At 46.4% G+C, this 16,594-nt stretch overlaps 2 protein-coding genes across 3 annotated transcripts; one reads left to right on the top strand and one right to left on the bottom strand.

Moving 5' to 3' along the window:
- Window positions 1-8,292: 8,292 nt before the first annotated feature.
- On the top strand, window positions 8,293-11,071 carry LOC123128769 (uncharacterized). 2 transcript variants are annotated; one of them, XR_006463413.1, is made up of 2 exons: window positions 8,293-8,741; window positions 10,448-11,071. XR_006463413.1 is itself a non-coding variant. In XM_044548867.1 (2 exons), exons 1-2 carry the CDS (start codon window positions 9,048-9,050, stop codon window positions 10,825-10,827), a joined length of 723 nt encoding a protein of 240 aa, XP_044404802.1. In that variant the 5' UTR covers window positions 8,348-9,047; the 3' UTR covers window positions 10,828-11,071. The 2 variants fall into 2 exon arrangements, 1 of the variants encoding a protein (XP_044404802.1); XM_044548867.1 differs by having other exon boundaries at window positions 8,348-9,390.
- A 126-nt stretch (window positions 11,072-11,197) lies between these two features.
- Window positions 11,198-13,882, bottom strand: LOC123128768 (uncharacterized). The gene is made up of 4 exons (XM_044548866.1): window positions 13,219-13,882; window positions 13,057-13,113; window positions 12,061-12,972; window positions 11,198-11,964 (listed from the first exon to the last, which is right to left on the bottom strand). The coding sequence occupies exons 1-4, from the start codon at window positions 13,249-13,251 to the stop codon at window positions 11,437-11,439; spliced, it is 1,530 nt and encodes a 509-aa protein (XP_044404801.1). The 5' UTR covers window positions 13,252-13,882; the 3' UTR covers window positions 11,198-11,436.
- Between the last annotated feature and the right edge of the window lie 2,712 nt (window positions 13,883-16,594).

Genomic DNA, 16,594 nt, shown 5'->3' on the forward strand with positions numbered 1-16,594 from the left:
AAAAATCAATCTAGGAAAAGGGGATGCGTTGAGAGGAAGACCATGACTCGAGGGATCAGCAAGTACAATATGGATTTATTCGTGCTTGGTGTACCATCAATATCAGTACAAAAATATATTTAATGGTGGTATACTGATATTGATTTGATATTGTTTATCTTTATATTTGTGTGTTAATTTGGTCAAACCTAGAAACCGTCAACTTTTTGACTGAATTTGCGCCTTCTATTTGGGACGGTGGTAGTATTGTGATATAGACCATGTACAAACTGAACCAAAAAAAAAAGTTGAAAGCATCTTGTAATGGTGAAGGGCGCCTATTTTTTGATGGTATAATCTTTAGTGGATCTCTGTACTGCCTCCTACTCCTGCTACTAGACTACTCAGATCTCGTGCTGTCTCGTGTCTCCCGAGCTCAGAATTCAGCGTTCGGCGCCACTAGTTCCACTTTGCCCGCACTTCTTTTTTTTTGGGGGGTGGGAGGGACGTTTTTCTTTTACAATCAGTGGCACTGTGGCAGCCACGCTGAGAGCATCTCCAACAGGCGTCGAACGCGCCGTGCGCAAAAAACAGTTTTAGTGCACGCCCATTGCCTGGTTTGGCGCGGCGCGCAGTACTGGCTCCAGCAGCCGCGCTAAAATGCAGCGCGCGCGCTCATTTTACAAACTAGATGTATACATCGGAAGCATAGATAACTAGATAGATTGCATAGATTTTTTAAAATGATACAAAGATATTTTACATGAAAGCATAGATTGCATAGATAAAAACGACAAACGATAAAAACTAGATAGATTGCATAGATAAACTACTCTAAGTCGCTATCGTCATCACCATTATCATCCTCGGCGGTGTCGTCCGAGGTATCGAGCCATATGTCCAACCAACGATCATCGTCTGCCGTGAAGAACGACTGCCCACCTGCTGCAACGAGATCGGATTGCGCATTCGCCAATGCCTTCCGCCGACGCCTGTCCAACCGCTCCTCGCGGCGCTTCGCGTGTCCTCCTCGCGGCGCCTTGCCCAGTAGACTTGCTCGTAGGCGACGTCCTTCGGGTGACGCCGGCGCCACTCCGCCATGACCCGCTAGTCCTCCTGGGCGACGAGGAGGCGGCGCTGCCGCTCAGCGTACTCCGCACGGTCTTGTGCCGTGTTCAGACGAGGCGGCGGGGCGACGTCCAGCGCCTGCTGGAGCGTGCACACGTCTTGGAAATTCATCTGCCCGCGCGGCCGGCCTAGGCGCCACGCCGCCGCGTCGTACGCGCGGGCGGCCTCGCGCGCCGTCCCGTAGGTGCCGGGGCCGAGCCGGAGATCGCCGGAGCGTATCTCCGAGTAGTAGCCGCCGTTGAGGCGCAGGCGGACGCCGCGGTAGCCCGGCGCTCCTCGACGGCGCGGCGGCATGGTGGCGCGTCGGTGGCGGGGCGCTAGAGCGGTGGAGGCGCATCGGTGGCGGGCGTTGGAGCGGTGGAGGCGCGCATGGCAGAGAGGAAGAGGAGTCGTGAAAAAGATGCGTGGCGAGCGCCGCATTTTATAGGCGCGCCGGAAGCGGTGCGCCAAAAATGACACGCGAGCTAGCGCCTTTTCGCGCGCGCGTAAAAGATTCCCACGCGCGCGAGTTTTCCGTCACCGCTGAAGCGTGGCCAAACGTTCCGCGCGCGCTAAAAACTGGGTTTACCGCGCGTGCGTTTTTTGGCGCGGCCGCTGGAGTTGCTCTAAGGCATGCGGAACCATACGCATCCTTCCCCATCGTTGTGGGTCCATGTGTACAGTCAGACAGAGCTCTGGATAGGTATGGCTCCCAGTGTAGCAGAAAAGTCGTCGATTACGTTGCACCCGATATTTGTAATACGACAGCTTCGTCCAACACTCGTACGGTGCTAGTATCTTTGAGCGAACCTTGCTAGACGTACGATAGAATGCATGTCCAACACTGTACGATTAGAGATAATTCAGTTTGTGGGCCTTAGCATTTAGAGATGCTTTGCTCTGGTCGTACCGGTCGGACTAGAAAATCATCGTATGCAGAACAGTTAAATAAATGGTACGTACTGAAATCAGATGAAATCCGTGTACGCATATCATTGCTCCGGGCTAAAGTGTGGGAAGTTCTCCTCGCAATACATACAAACCATTTTGAAATGCTTGTGTTTAACCAACTCATAAGAGCATCTACAGCCGGACGCTTCAAACCTTTCTCAAACGTCCGGACAGGCTGCCCAGTTACTGACCGATCACGATTTTTTGACCCATACGGACACTTCAAACGGGCCTCAAACGCCTGGGCTGGCCGGCATCCCTCATATCCGGCCCAAATATGAGATGGATAAGGGGGCGCACGGGCACACTCGTCACGTCGGACTGACGAAGAGGTCCCAGTCAGAAACACCCTGAAACCCGGCAAATCCGAAGCTCGTCTCCTTCGTCGAACCGGTGGCGTAGTGTGGCGCAGTTCCGACGGGCCGCGTAATGCCTAGCGCGACTATTTAAGTCGACCGGCAGCACCGAAACCCTACCATCCATCCGCATTTTCCTCCTCCTGTCCACTGCTGCCGTCACTTTCCACTCCACCCGTCCGCCTAGTAGCCATGCCCCCACGTCGTCGGGTGAGGAGCGAGCCCTTTCTGACGCCGGAGCATCAGCTCGAGCTCCCTGAGCAGATCCGGGCTAGGCGCTCAGCCGGGATCGCCACGGGGCTACCTCCGAATGCAGTGGATCTAGAGGAGGAGGAGGATGTGGGGGCGCTGGCGACGCGGAACTGCAGGCGGAGCAGCAGGTTCCTCAATTCCCTTTGGTCGGAGTCGGCTGCGGAGGCCAGACGCCGTCGCCAGTAGGAGGTGAAGGCGCAACAGGCCGCAGAGAAGGCGGAGATGCTCGCCCTACATGGATGAGGTCGAGCAGGAGCCCTCCTACCCGCCCGTCCAGCCGACGCTCGACATCGTCGTCGTGGACATCTCCGACGACGAAGATTAGCTAGAGTGGTACGTAATATGTAGTACGTATGATTTCTTTTGCATGTTTTGTATGGATTTAGGAGATGAAATATGAGCGAGGAGGATGCAAAGTGACTAATTTAAGGAGTGGTCGGTCACTGTCTACGGACGCATCCAGTAGCATCCGCGGGCATTTGAGGGACCAGATTTGCAAAGTGCAACTGTAGATACTCTAATAGAAGCAAACGTAGCCAAGCACCACGCGACACGTTAGCAAGCGTACACAAGAGGCCATGTGTCCACCTCTGCCATTGACGCCGATAACCGGAGCTCAAAGGCTTGTCACCCTCTAACCACTAACCATCCTATACGTTCAAAAGCAGCTCGAGACTGCCGCATATGGATGAAAATGATCGTCGGCCGTATCTTGGCCGCCATCCACAAAGCAAGGGTAAGAAGGTCGGGACATGGCCACTGGCAGTAGGTTGACAATGCGTCCAACTATGAATTGAAGAGCATCTCGTGGTCTCTGGAGCACTTTACGCCATTGAGTTTGAAGACATTGGAGCTAAGAATAAGGAGGAACTCCATACGACAAGGGGAGTGCCCGTCGAGAACCTCACCTCTTAAGGGCTTGTCCGGTTGCAAAAGTTTTCAAGAGGATCGGAGTGGATTGAAGAGGATTAAATCTCCTATAAGTCAAAATTCATCTCAATCACATCCAAACCTCTCAAAGAGAGGTTTAATTGAACATAGCCTAAAGGCTCAATTCAATAACCCAGAAACAGACCTCGCCGGAAAATGAGGGAAGAAAGGATAAGAGCTCAGGGCGAGCGAAGCCGACAAAAGTTGTGAAAGTGTTTTATCTACCCATGATGTCCATAGTAACTTGGTACCTAGTACTAGTACGGTGATGCACATATATCTTTTGTTTATCCGAAAATTGCGGAGGCCACTTTGTGACATAATATACCACTTTTTTCTAAAAGAAAATTCACTATGAATTGAAAATGTGAATGATTTGTCACACCATTACATGGATTCATCGCTTGTTTAGTCATTCGCGTCCGTCGCGTCCGTCGTGAACGGGTGCTCGTTGTGTTATGTATCCCTTTGATGGTTTATTTTTTGAGCTAATAAAAGTCACACTCCATCGAGTCGAAAGAGAAAGCACTTATGAGCCCACTTAATCCTTGATCCTCCAATCACAACCTTTCTAAAAAATCGATGGTGTCACGTGCTCGACTCCGCGTGCTAACCCACCTCGAGGAACACTCCAGTCCCACCTGAAATTGGCCTATGGGTACCCCTACCTTGTATCAAAATATTCTGCCGCCCACCAGGCAAACGAAACTTGTCACGATTGTATTATACATCTTTTTCCCTAATAATAATAAAGCACGGATTGACTCCGTGGATTCACCGTCACAATACGCTTTTTCCCGTGAATTTATGCTTTCAGTTTATTTCACCTATATTATTTTCTACATCCGAGGTGGTACTATTCATTCAAAAACGTTTAACTCCGGAATTTTATCCGTTCACGTGTGGGCCGCTTGCCCTGTCCGCTGGTCCGACTCCCTCGCTGTCATCGGCCCGTGTTGAATAGTCCCACCTTGCTCCCGTATAACAAATCCCACCGGTTTATATACTTTTACAAATTGGTTGTCAACAAGCCAAGCAACAGGAGCTCGATGAGACTGAACGGAATGGCAATGATTGCGCTGAGTAGAGGTCGACGCGGTGACGTAAATTCACGAGCGAAGAAATAGGAGCAGGGAGGAGGGCAGCGGGGGGGTAGCAGAGGTCGATGTGGACAAGGGCCACGTACTTGGGAGTTTTTTTGGTGGGGAGATTGCTTTTTTTTAATGCCTACCGACGAGAAGCTGCCGGAGTACTCCCACCAAGCCACCGATTGTAATTTTTTTTTTCTAATCGAGCACCGATTGTAATTACTTGCTTTCGTTTGTTGTTACTGTCATACTTTATTCATGACTACCACATATTATGAATATGTTATCAGATACAATAATTAAAAGTTAGCAAAATATTACAAATAAATATTTCTTGAGGGACAAGATATTTGGAGCTCATTGACTTGCTGACAATTAAAATTTCTCAACTCTGGATGTCACCGATGTCGTTGGCGAGACACGAAGGAGAGGGGGAGGGGTGAAGAGTAAGGAGAGAAAGTGACAACAATACATCTTGCTCGTGTCCTGTTTTGCCCAGCACGCCAGTCCTCCGTTTAACCATCTCTCCCGCAACTCTGCGTGCCCTAATCCTGATCACCAACGAGGCGAGATGATGATGTCCAGAGAAGTTGTCATGCTGGCGAGTGGGGTGTGCTCCTATAGCTAGCGGCAACATGTTAACAAAATAACACCAAGCATTGTAAACTATTTACCTTCCAGACATCATATTTTTAAAGTGGAAAAGTATAAATATAAATTAATGTTAATAGGGATTCAGAATAACAGTAGGACGTGATAAATGGAAATAAATGGACGGATGGGACGGGTAACAATGTATCCCGTTGCAACGCACGGGCATTTATGCTACTCCCTCCGTCTAGGTGTGTAAGTCATCTTACGAAAACCAAATAATCCCAAAACACTTAGGCGCGGTATATTAACTCTCATCTCGTTTCTTGTTTCATGACATATCAACCAATAAGAGATGTGAGTCATGCATGCTTTAAATGATTTGAGACTATCAAACACGACATGCATTGGTTAGTTCGTTGCATGCATTATTATTAATTAGCAAAAACACATTAAATTCTCTCGTTTTCTCCTCCATCTTGGTCACAGTGCGCAACGTAAGATGACTTACACACCTAGACGGAGGGAGTATAATAATATAATTATATTGTAATCTATTCCTAATCCCTCCCTAATAATAAAGCATGGATTGACTCCGTGGGTTCACCGTCACAATACGTTTCTTTCCATGAATTTACGCTTTCAGTTTTTTTTTCAATACGTCCATATTTTTTCAGTATAAATAATATGGTACTAGTTTAGGGACGTCCTATATACGGTCATACATCTGGTCATCTAGCAATAAGGCGGCCCATCTGGCCGCAGCAGCCCATCCGATCAATTGGATCTCCGCATATCCATCAGCACGGGAAGCAGCGACCCAGCGATCAGAATCTAGAGGCCCATCTAGCGCGCGAAAAATAATCCCTGGTGGAAATAGGCACTGGAGCGAGCCATCGAACTCCTGCCATGGCGTTCAGTCCCCAAGGGCACATGCAACCAAGCCACGCCTGATGCTTGTTTGATGGAAAGGCAAGTTGGCTTTTTATACAAACGATAGTCCCACCTCGGCTCTTGAAAGCCCATCCAACCAACTTATATACACCTATAATTTAAAATTAATAAGCTGCCTAAAGAATTAAAGTAGAGGGTCAAAGTGGGTAAGGAGAAATAAGGAATAAATTCCGCTATTATTAGCCAGCAAGGAAAGGAAAGAGAAACTAAAAGAAGGAAATTGAATGGAATTTATAGGCTTACATGTCCCGATGGAAAGAAAAGGAGAAATTAAAATAAGGAAAGAAATTATATCAAGAAAAGAGTGTCCTACTTCACGTAAAATGCATGATGGTTATCAACATGGCCGATATTTTCGTCCATTGTCCAATACCTTTTAAATTGTATATGTACGTGCAATACTATATGAACTTCAAGTCGTACATTCTTGGCGGTCGCCTTCGGTCTAGGAATAGGGTGATGAGGGCGTTGACATTTAGGCTGGCTGGCTGGCGGCGTGCATCAGTCGATGGCCTTCGACTTTTGGCTCTAGATCGAGGCACTCAGAGCGTGAGGATCGTCCTAGGCACGCCGCAATCAAGTACGGCCAAAGGCATTAGGTGCGCTCACAGGTACAGTGACGCCTTAAATATATGACCCTTGGCGCCGACGCGCCAGCCGGTACGACGCTAATCCCCTACAAGCGACGGAGAAAACAAAGCAGCGTCAGTAGCGGTTACTCTGCTAACGAAGTACACAAGAAAGACAGGGGTAGGTAGCACCCTATCATTTAGTATTTTGCAATTTGGGCTTCCAATTTATTTTATTTATGGATACGTTTCTACTTTCTTTGTTTGTTCGTCGAAAACTTCACGAAGGACTCCGGCTCTCTGACCACTTGAATGTGCCACACACCTGTGAGATGAATCAAGACAGTGTCTCCAACATGAGACTTACATGATTTTTTTCTCCGTTGCAATGCACGAGCATATTTGCTAGACGTTTAAAACTCTATGACGTTTTGACATTAAACCCACGGTACATATCAAATGTTTTTTAAAATACTCATATCACCGTAAACTTCAAATTTAACATGTTATATATAAAATTTGATTAGAAAAATATATAGAACCTGAATAAGATGTTATGTTACCTGTTAACCATTTAAAAAAACTATCTAGGGTGCAATCTGGATCAACAGTACATATCAAATGTTTTTAAAAATACTCATATCTTTTAAACCGTAGCTCTAAATTTAACATGTTGTATATGGAATTTGATTAGAACAATATATAGAATATGAATATGATGTTATTTCACATGTTAACCATTCAAAATAAACTATCGATGATGCAATCTTAATCAACGCTACATATCAAATGTTTTTTGAAATACTCATATCTTCTAAACTGTAACTCTAAATTTAACATGTTATATATGGAATTTGATTAGAAAAATATATAGAATCTTAATATAATGTTATTTTATCTTTTAACCATTAAAAAAAATTACTATCCAGGGTGCAATCTTAATCAACGGTGCATTATTCGTCTTCCTTTCATATTGGTACTGATCCGGATTGTAGATGAACATCTCAACAAAATCAGGATTGGAGACGAAATTGAAGATCTCTTGCCCTTTTCTTTGTGCGTAGTAAATCTACACCCAAGCTTTGTTTAAATAGAAGACATGTGGAATCTTGAACTTGCGCTTTTGTAGGCAAAGACCATCTTTATTTGGGCCGTAGTTACAAATACTTAGATTATAGACCATTTTGTATAAATTAAGAGTGTGCGGTATTCTTTTCTTCCGTTGCAACGCACGGATCTTTTGCTAGTATTTTTGTAAACCATATACAGTACTACGAATTATAGTTGGAAAGCCTTGAATTTGGTCCTAATTTGTTCACCGCGAAGATGGAAACCAGGCACGGCACGCGACACCGCGTGGTGCGTGGACCATGCGCAAGCAAAGATCCAAATCGGCGCCATTTAAAATATTTTGATCACCTGCCAAAAACAGGTGGCGCTACTGTTTAATTTTTGGCCGAAACCGAAGGGATTGACAGGTCATGGCGTGATTTCAGGGACAGATGGTTGGTGGAGCGCGTCCGATGCGTTGTCCATCTCTGGCTTTGCCTATATATAACGCAGCGCTGTCCGGAGGCAGCTCTGTCTTCTCCCCCTTGAGCCGCCGCACTGTTCTTCTTCTTCCTCCCCCAGCAGGCACCCCTCTTCTTCGTCTGAAGAACTCACCAAATAGCCAAGGCTCCTTCATCACCAACAGGCAAATCAAGTTCTCCATGGCTCCAGCGGCTGCAGCCCAACCCCCCTTCATGTGCCACACAGCCCAAGCAGCAGTTCTTCTTCATGTCTTCTCCTTGAGAAGGGGAAGAAGAACATCGTTGGACACCATGGACAGAGAAGGAGAAACAGCCAACTGGTGGGGAGTGGGGAGCAGCACCTAAGAGGAAGGAAGCCATGGGATTCAACATCATCTGCAAGCAAGATTTGGTTTGCAGGAGTGGAGCTCATGGGGGTTCAGCACCATCTGTGTAAGTCCTCTGACCAGGCTCTGAAGATGGATTTGCAATGCGTTTTTTGTTGCTGCTTCTGCTGCCTTGCATATGCTTGGTTTGCTCCTTGCATTCTCTTTGTTTTTCCTTGCTACAGAGCCCCGGAAACAGCACTAGCAAATTCTCTCGTATCCTCCCTGCTCGTACTAAAGCCCCCGCCGATCCGAACCAACCGAATTCCCCTCCCCCGCCCGCACATCTGCCCCCGCTCCGCACCCCGAAATCCCCCGCCCCTCCCCCTCTCCCCCGATCCATTCTCTCCCCTCCTCCCACCTGGCCGACGCCATGGCCTCGACGGGATCCCCACCGCCGCCCTGCTCTCGGGGAGACCCCCGCCGCCGCCCTGCCGTCCAGCGGACCCCCACCGCCGCCATGCCCGCGACGAGGTCCCCACCGCCGCCCTGCCCTACGGGCGTTCTCTACCGCCGCGCTTCTCTGCAGGCGATCCCCACCGCCGCCATGCCTGCGAGGAGGCCCCCATCGACGCCCTGCCCTACGGGAGATCCCTACCGCCGCGCTCTTCTGCGGGCGAGCCCCACCACCGCCCTGCTCTCCCGGAGTTCCCCGCCGCCGCCCAGGGAGATCCCGGCGGCAGCCCTCCCCTCCGGCAAGACGCGGTTCTCGCCCGGTGAGTTCCATTTCCTCGTCCCTACCTTTCCCCTCGCAATCCGGTCGTCGATTTGGATGCGAGGTAGTCCGAGATCCGTTCCTCGATCCGTTCGCAGGCAGCGTGATATCCGTTCCGCTCGTGCGAGATACTCTAGTTATCCGTTCCTTAGTTCGATTCCCGGTTCGTGTTCCATTAGGGCTTAGCGATTGGATCTTGTGTTGTCGGTTCAGTCTTCTGTATTGGATCTCGGTTACTCATTCATCGGCAGTAGTTCATGAGTTTGAAGGATCTGTTATTATACTAGTTTTAATCATATTACTGATTGTGCTAGATATACAGTTTTACTAGAAATCAGCCGTCGGTTTGCCCTGTCTGGTCTTCGGGTTTTCACATGGGGGATGGATGAGGCCAGCGGGGCTCTCACATCGGGTGTGCCAATGAGCCAGTGGTGGTCCGCCGGAATATGATTCGCAAAGCCCAACAATGCCTGTTGACTGACATTTTACATTTAATCAGTTATTCAGTTTTCATGTTTTATTATTTTGTACTCAATCCTCAGTCTTGATAACCGCTTGTTTTATAGTATCGTATTTTGTCCTCAATCCTCAATCTTCATTATTATGCTCTGTTCCTTTAGTCTTTGGTTTCTCTTTGTTCAGTCTCCACCCTCTTTGTTTAGTCCCAATCCTCAGTACCTCTTTCTGCATTTGTCGGTTTAAATTAAGAATAGGAAGCTTGGTAAACAAGCAGGAAGATGCTCATTTTGCTCACCTTTTCACTTATGCCTATGTCTTTTAATTATGTATTTTCCTCAAGTCATATAGATTAACCCAGAAGGCTAACTTGATGATTGTACCATGTTAATTTCTCAATGTGCTTACACTACATATAGCTAAGGGTGTGCTTCACCATCTAAATCCAACATCATGTTACTTAACTCCTATTTTCCTCATCCCATCCCTTCTGCATTTTTGCCCCTCATTGCTATGCACCATAGCTGCCCTACAATTGTTGGCTTTAGTTCTAGACTCTTGAACTCACTCTTTGTTTTTTCGTATAATTTCATCATGTGCAGAGAAGTGGGAGGGCTACTACTTCCTTGAAGATGCCGAAGGCTATCTGTTCCAGGAGGCCGATGGTGGGTTCTACTTTTTGGAGTGCTTTGAAGGGGAGGGCTACTATTACCAAAGCGAAGAAAGTGACTACTTTCACACCGGACAAAGTCTATATGACAAGGATTACGGCCTGCAGACCCTTGATTCTGAGCTACAGGCACTCTCCCTCCACAGCGACCTCGGCAAGCGGGGCCAGCTCCTGGAGGAGCGCTGCAAGGGGAGCAAGGCGCGGGACGATGACTGCCGCGACGGTGGCTCTCCTTGCCTGAAAGTTCTTGAGGCTTCAGGAGTCTCCGGGCATCGTCATATTGCCAGGCGTGAGCCAAAGAAAGGTGTCTAGTTCCTGCTGGCAGAAGTGGATAATCTTCTTGTTGGCGAAACCCATGTTCTGATCACTCAGTAGCGCTCTAGTTTGGATTTTCTAGCCGTGTCCACTTTCACTTCCTATGAAGTGATATCCTCAACTGCGTCTTGTAATCAGCCTCAAAAGATCTACACAGACAGTAGATCTTCAGATGAAGTCTTCAGAAATTTGCAATCTTGGTACGTTGAAGAAATTTGCAATGAAGTCTTCAGAAAGCCAAGAGATTCGTGCTATTTTTCAGGGCATGAAAAGCATCGTATGCTTTTAACCTTAGAAAGGTTTTTTTTTCTGAGACAGTTTAACCTCATAAAGGTGCCACATGGCACAAACGATTGGGGGCCCAACATAATAACTTCATACTCCCGTGTACATCTAGATTTTGTCCCAAACTTATAGAAAAAAGTAGTAGCATTTATGACACTGAATTGGTATCGGTACATCCGTCTAATACGTAGTTGGTAAAAATTTCTAATCTTTGACTTGGGGCAAAATGTAGATGTTTATTCATGGACGGAGGGAGGAATTCAATCCAAGTAAAACATGACAGGAAAGGTGGTTATGGAACAAACTGCCTATACAAATCACTTAGGACCGGAAGTGAATCACAGCACGCGAAGCCAAACCCAACCCCTCAGTTATCTGCTTCATCTCCTCGGCTGTCTGTGGATATCTTGATGGACAAACCTTTACCTTGATCTCGGGATCCAAGTCACCACAGCTCCCGCACACTTTCCTGTCGTACAGAGATATCTCTGTTATATTAACCGCATGTTCCACAACACATCTGATGTATCGCTTAAAATTGTCGTTGGGTTGGAAGCCATAGATGGTGAGCTTAGCCAGATTCTTGTGCTTGAAATCAGGTGCATATGGCTTCCAATTCACGTCTGCCTTTTCGCAGTAACCATTTTTCTTCCGAGCTTCTTCGTCTGTCAGCATTATGCACCAATGATCCCTTACCGCGACACACAGCTCTTCTAGGGTGGGTGCAGCTTCAAGAATAAACATCGTCCAAGCTAAATCACATCCTTCAGGAAGATTGTCTAGATTCACATGCTGTAGTTTGCCGAGCACAGGCGTGAGCAGTTTCGGGCATTCTGGTAGAACCCAGATCTGTAATAGAAATAAACAATTTAAATTTTTACTATTGTCACATATAACCATCATATAGGAATGGACAGATATGATTCATATGACTAATGAGTGTACCTTTTCACTTTCAAAATCAAGATGCAGATTGCTTATGTTCGGAACATTAGCAAGGAGCTGACTTAACTCCAGAGTCTTCTCCCAACGGACACCAGTTTTAGTGAGGCTCAGCTTTGAAAGCTGTGGTACAAAACCAAAATACAGGGGATCTTCATAAGAGTACCAATTATTATACCTCACTCGTTGGAGTTTTGGTAGACATGTCAGCTCAACTCTTGAAAATTCCCCGTAGTCTACCTCAAGCTCAACAAGCTGAGCATGTTCTACTTGCAGCACAGAATCGATCCCTGAGTCGCACTCGGTTAAACGCAAAGATGCCAAGAGTTTGCAAGTGCTGAGAATGTTGGTGATGTCCAGTTCACCAAACCTCATATTGCGCAGCCACAGGCGCCTGAGTCCAGCAAATGCATCTGGGAAAGCACCAACAAAATTATTTAACTGATTCGCAAATTGGAGAAGATCGGCAGGAGAGCAGTCCGTATAAGCCTTCTCCGTTATGATCTCAAACTCAGCTGCGCCAACCTTCTGGGTTGCCATGGCACGGGCAACAGATCTTCCAATGGTGAGAGAGACATGTGGCATCAAGACGAATCTGATTTTAAGTTTAGTAATGGCGATCTTCGGATTCCTTGTGCACAAGATGCTATCCGTTACACGAGCCACAGCATTGTTGGTTCGGAGAACTTCACCGCGGCTGAAAACACAAGCTTTATCATGGTGACCTGGAACGGAACCAGCACTTAAGAAGAACTGCGAGAGCATGGTGGGGAGATTCAGCATTTGCTTGGAGAGGATGCAGGTCCTTATAGCATCAAGTGTGTCCACCCTCTCCAGAATGTTGAGCAGGAGGTCATTGGGCAGATTGCTAAGCCTGTCGCCATTGTCAGCAGCGGCTCCATTGCGAGCTGATTTCTGCATTGCATTTAGCAGTAAGAACAAATAATAAACCTTCTGAGGATGAACCTTGCACAACAGACAAACACCAGGCACACTTACATTCCGCCTGCGACGACCATTCTTGTTGCCAGCAGCGGCTTCATTGCGAGCTGATTTCTGCATTGCATTTAACAGTTAAAAACAACAACAAATCAGCGTCCTAGCCATGAGGATGAATCGAAGGGAAGGACAAACATCAGGCACAAAAGAAGCAGCACTTACATTGCGTCTGTGACCACCACTTTTGTTCTTCATGGCTGATCGGATCAACAAATGGCCTTAAGATTTCTACCTTATTGGATCTGCGACAACAAAATTAATCCTCACTCCTACTCCTCTGTTTACTTGGACCGCCGCAACAAAGCAGACTAATCGCCGGTGAAAAACAAATCGGGGACGCCAATTTATTAGATCGATATAGGCGGCCCCTCCTCCTCCGACTCGGCCGGCTCTCCTCCAAGAGGGAGGAGATTATTCAGAGGAGAGGGAGGAGGATCCGGATTACAACTTCTCACCAGACAGACTCCGAATAAAAATCAATCCTTTTGGGCTGCCCTCGCCGCGCAATCCGAAATCGACCTCCTCTCTTCCCCGATTGCACAAGGAAATCAAATCTTCTCCCGCTTCCGTCTCCCGGGAGATTAGTTCCCCCGGAACGCAGCCAGGCATAATTACCCAGGCTGCAGAGGCGGTGGCCGGCGGCGGACGGCAGGGCCGGGGGTCGGGGTTGTCACAGGGGATGGCAGCGGAGGAGAGTGGTGGGTGGCCGGCGGAAGACGGCAGGTTGGGTAGGGAGGCTGTCGCAGGGGATGGCACGGGGTAGAATGGTGGTGGGCGGCGGGGGAGCGGGGAGGGGGTTGCCGCAGGGGACGGCGGCGCCTGCGGCCGAGGGGATGGATCCGCAAGATCGGCTATGGTTTCCTCTTATGCTACCATTTTGTTTTTTGAGAGGAAGTTCCTCTGATTTTTTCCCCAAGCGTTTGGGCCACTTGACTGAACATCCTAATCGGTAGGGCCATTGTTCTTCGGCCCACCGACAGAAAAAATAACATCTGAAAAAAATAGCTCCAATAATTTTATTATCTTCAAAAATAGCTCGAATGATTTTATAGGAGGGGGGCTTTTGGTCTATGGGTGTATATACACCCTGTACGAAAATAAATTAGTAACAAATCAATCTGTGATTGGATAGTTAGGTGAATAATGGTATCTTGCATTTTCCCGCGTTCAATGAAAAAAGACGTTCTCACCGACTACGAGGCACCTAAGATGACTTGTGAAAAAAATCACAAAAAGAAAAATCCCCTTTGACTTCTTTTCATAAAAAATAATTTTATGGCAAAAATAGTATGAATAGTGCCTTATAATAACAAATGAATTTGTTACTTTTGCCCTGAAGTCAACGCTCATTTTTAGTCGTGAAAAATTATATACTGGTGCAAAACAAAGTCAAGTTTATTTTTGAAAAACTTCTGGACTATTTTGATTTTTGTAATTATTAAAAGAATCCCAAATACGATGCAGATACAACAAGAAACCAAAGTTTATTTCCCTAATTTTATACTCCTACTAGTACAATTCTAGCATGAATAATAAACATTTATCATGATATAAGGAAATAAATAATAACTTTATTATTGCCTCTAGGGCATATTTCCTTCAGTCTCCTACTTGCACTAGAGTCAATATAATCTAGATTACACAGTAATGATTCTAACACCCATGGAGCCTTGGTGCTGATTATGTTTTGCTCGTGGAAGAGGCTTAGTCAACGGGTCTGCAATATTCAGATCCGTATGTATCTTGTAAATTTCTATGTCTCCCACCTGGACTAGATCCCGGATGGAATTGAAGCGTCTCTTGATGTGGTCGGTTCTCTTGTGAAAGCTGGATTCCTTTGCCAAGGCAATTGCACCAGTATTGTCACAAAAGATTTTCATTAGACCCGATGCACTAGGTATGACACCTAGATTGGATATGAACTCCCTCATCCAGACTCCTTCATTTGCTGCTTCCGAAGCAGCTATGTACTCCGCTTCACACGTAGATCCCGCCACGACGCTTTGTTTAGAACTGCACCAACTGACAGCTCCACCGTTCAATCTAAACACGTATCCGGTTTGCGATTTAGAATCTTCCGGATCAGTGTCAAAGCTTGCATCGACGTAACCATTTACGACTAGCTCTTTGTCACCTCCATAAACGAGAAACATATCCTTAGTCCTTTTCAGGTATTTCAGGATGTTCTTGACCGATGTCCAATGATCCACTCCTGGATTACTTTGGTACCTCACTGCTAAATTTATAGCAAGGCACACATCAGGTCTGGTACATAACATTTCATACATGATAGAGCCTATGGTTGAAGCATAGGGACATCTTTCATCTTCTCTCTATCTTCTGCAGTGGTCGGGCATGGAGTCTTACTCAACTTTACACCTTGTAACACAGGCAAGAACCCTTTCTTTGCTTGATCCATTTTGAACTTCTTCAAAACTTTGTCAAGGTATGTGGTTTGTGAAAGTCCAATTAAGCGTCTTGATCTATCTCTATAGATCTTGATGCCCAATATATAAGCAGCTTCACCGAGGTCTTTCATTGAAAAACTCTTATTCAAGTATCCCTTTATGCTATCCAGAAATTCTATATCATTTCCAATCAATAATATGTCATCCACATATAATATCCGAAATGCTACAGAGCTCCCACTCACTTTCTTGTAAATACATGCTTCTCCAAAAGTCTGTATAAAACCAAATGCTTTGATCACACTATCAAAGCGTTTATTCCAACTTCGAGAGGCTTGCACCAGTCCATAAACGGATCGCTGGAGCTTGCACACTTTGTTAGCTCCCTTTGGATCGACAAAACCTTCTGGTTGCATCATATACAACTCTTCTTCCATAAATCCATTCAGGAATGCAGTTTTTACATCCATTTGCCAAATTTCATAATCATAAAATGCGGCAATTGCTAACATGATTCGGACAGACTTAAGCATCGCTACGGGTGAGAAGGTCTCATCGTAGTCAATCCCTTGAACTTGTCGAAAACCTTTCGCAACAAGTCGAGCTTTATAGACAGTAACATTACCGTCAGTGTCAGTCTTCTTCTTGAAGATCCATTTATTCTCAATGGCTTGCCGATCATCGGGCAAGTCAACCAAAGTCCACACTTTGTTCTCATACATGGATCCCATCTTAGATTTCATGGCTTCAAGCCATTTTGCGGAATCTGGGCTCACCATCGCTTCTTCATAGTTCGTATGTTCATCATGGTCTAGTAACATGACTTCCAGAACAGGATTACCGTACCATTCTGGCGCGGATCTTACTCTGGTTGATCTACGAGGTTCAGTAATAACTTGATCAGAAGTTTCTTGATCATCATCATTAACTTCCTCACTAATTGGTGTAGGCGTCACAGGAACCGGTTTCTGTGATGAACTACTTTCCAATAAGGGAGCAGGTACAGTTACCTCATCAAGTTCTACTTTCCTCCCACTCACTTCTTTCGAGAGAAACTCCTTCTCTAGAAAGGATCCATTCTTAGCAACGAATGTCTTGCCTTCGGATCTGTGATAGAAGGTGTACCCAAC

This window comes from Triticum aestivum, chromosome 6A, assembly GCF_018294505.1.
Source record: "Triticum aestivum cultivar Chinese Spring chromosome 6A, IWGSC CS RefSeq v2.1, whole genome shotgun sequence".
Classification (NCBI taxonomy): Eukaryota; Viridiplantae; Streptophyta; class Magnoliopsida; order Poales; family Poaceae; genus Triticum; species Triticum aestivum.

What these genes read in the sequence shown, in the direction of transcription:
- LOC123128768 (XM_044548866.1), bottom strand. Translation starts at nt 13,251, where the DNA reads ATGAAGAACAAAAGTGGTGGTCACAGACGCAAT. An exon ending in GTGGTGGTCACAGACGCAAT is followed by an intron (nt 13,114 to 13,218) that starts GTAAGTGCTGCT and finishes AATGCAATGCAG; the next exon opens with AAATCAGCTCGCAATGAAGC. An exon ending in TTGATTTTGAAAGTGAAAAG is followed by an intron (nt 11,965 to 12,060) that starts GTACACTCATTA and finishes TTTCTATTACAG; the next exon opens with ATCTGGGTTCTACCAGAATG.
- LOC123128769 (XM_044548867.1), top strand. Translation starts at nt 9,048, where the DNA reads ATGGCCTCGACGGGATCCCCACCGCCGCCCTGCTCTCGGGGAGACCCC. An exon ending in CAAGACGCGGTTCTCGCCCG is followed by an intron (nt 9,391 to 10,447) that starts GTGAGTTCCATT and finishes CATCATGTGCAG; the next exon opens with AGAAGTGGGAGGGCTACTAC.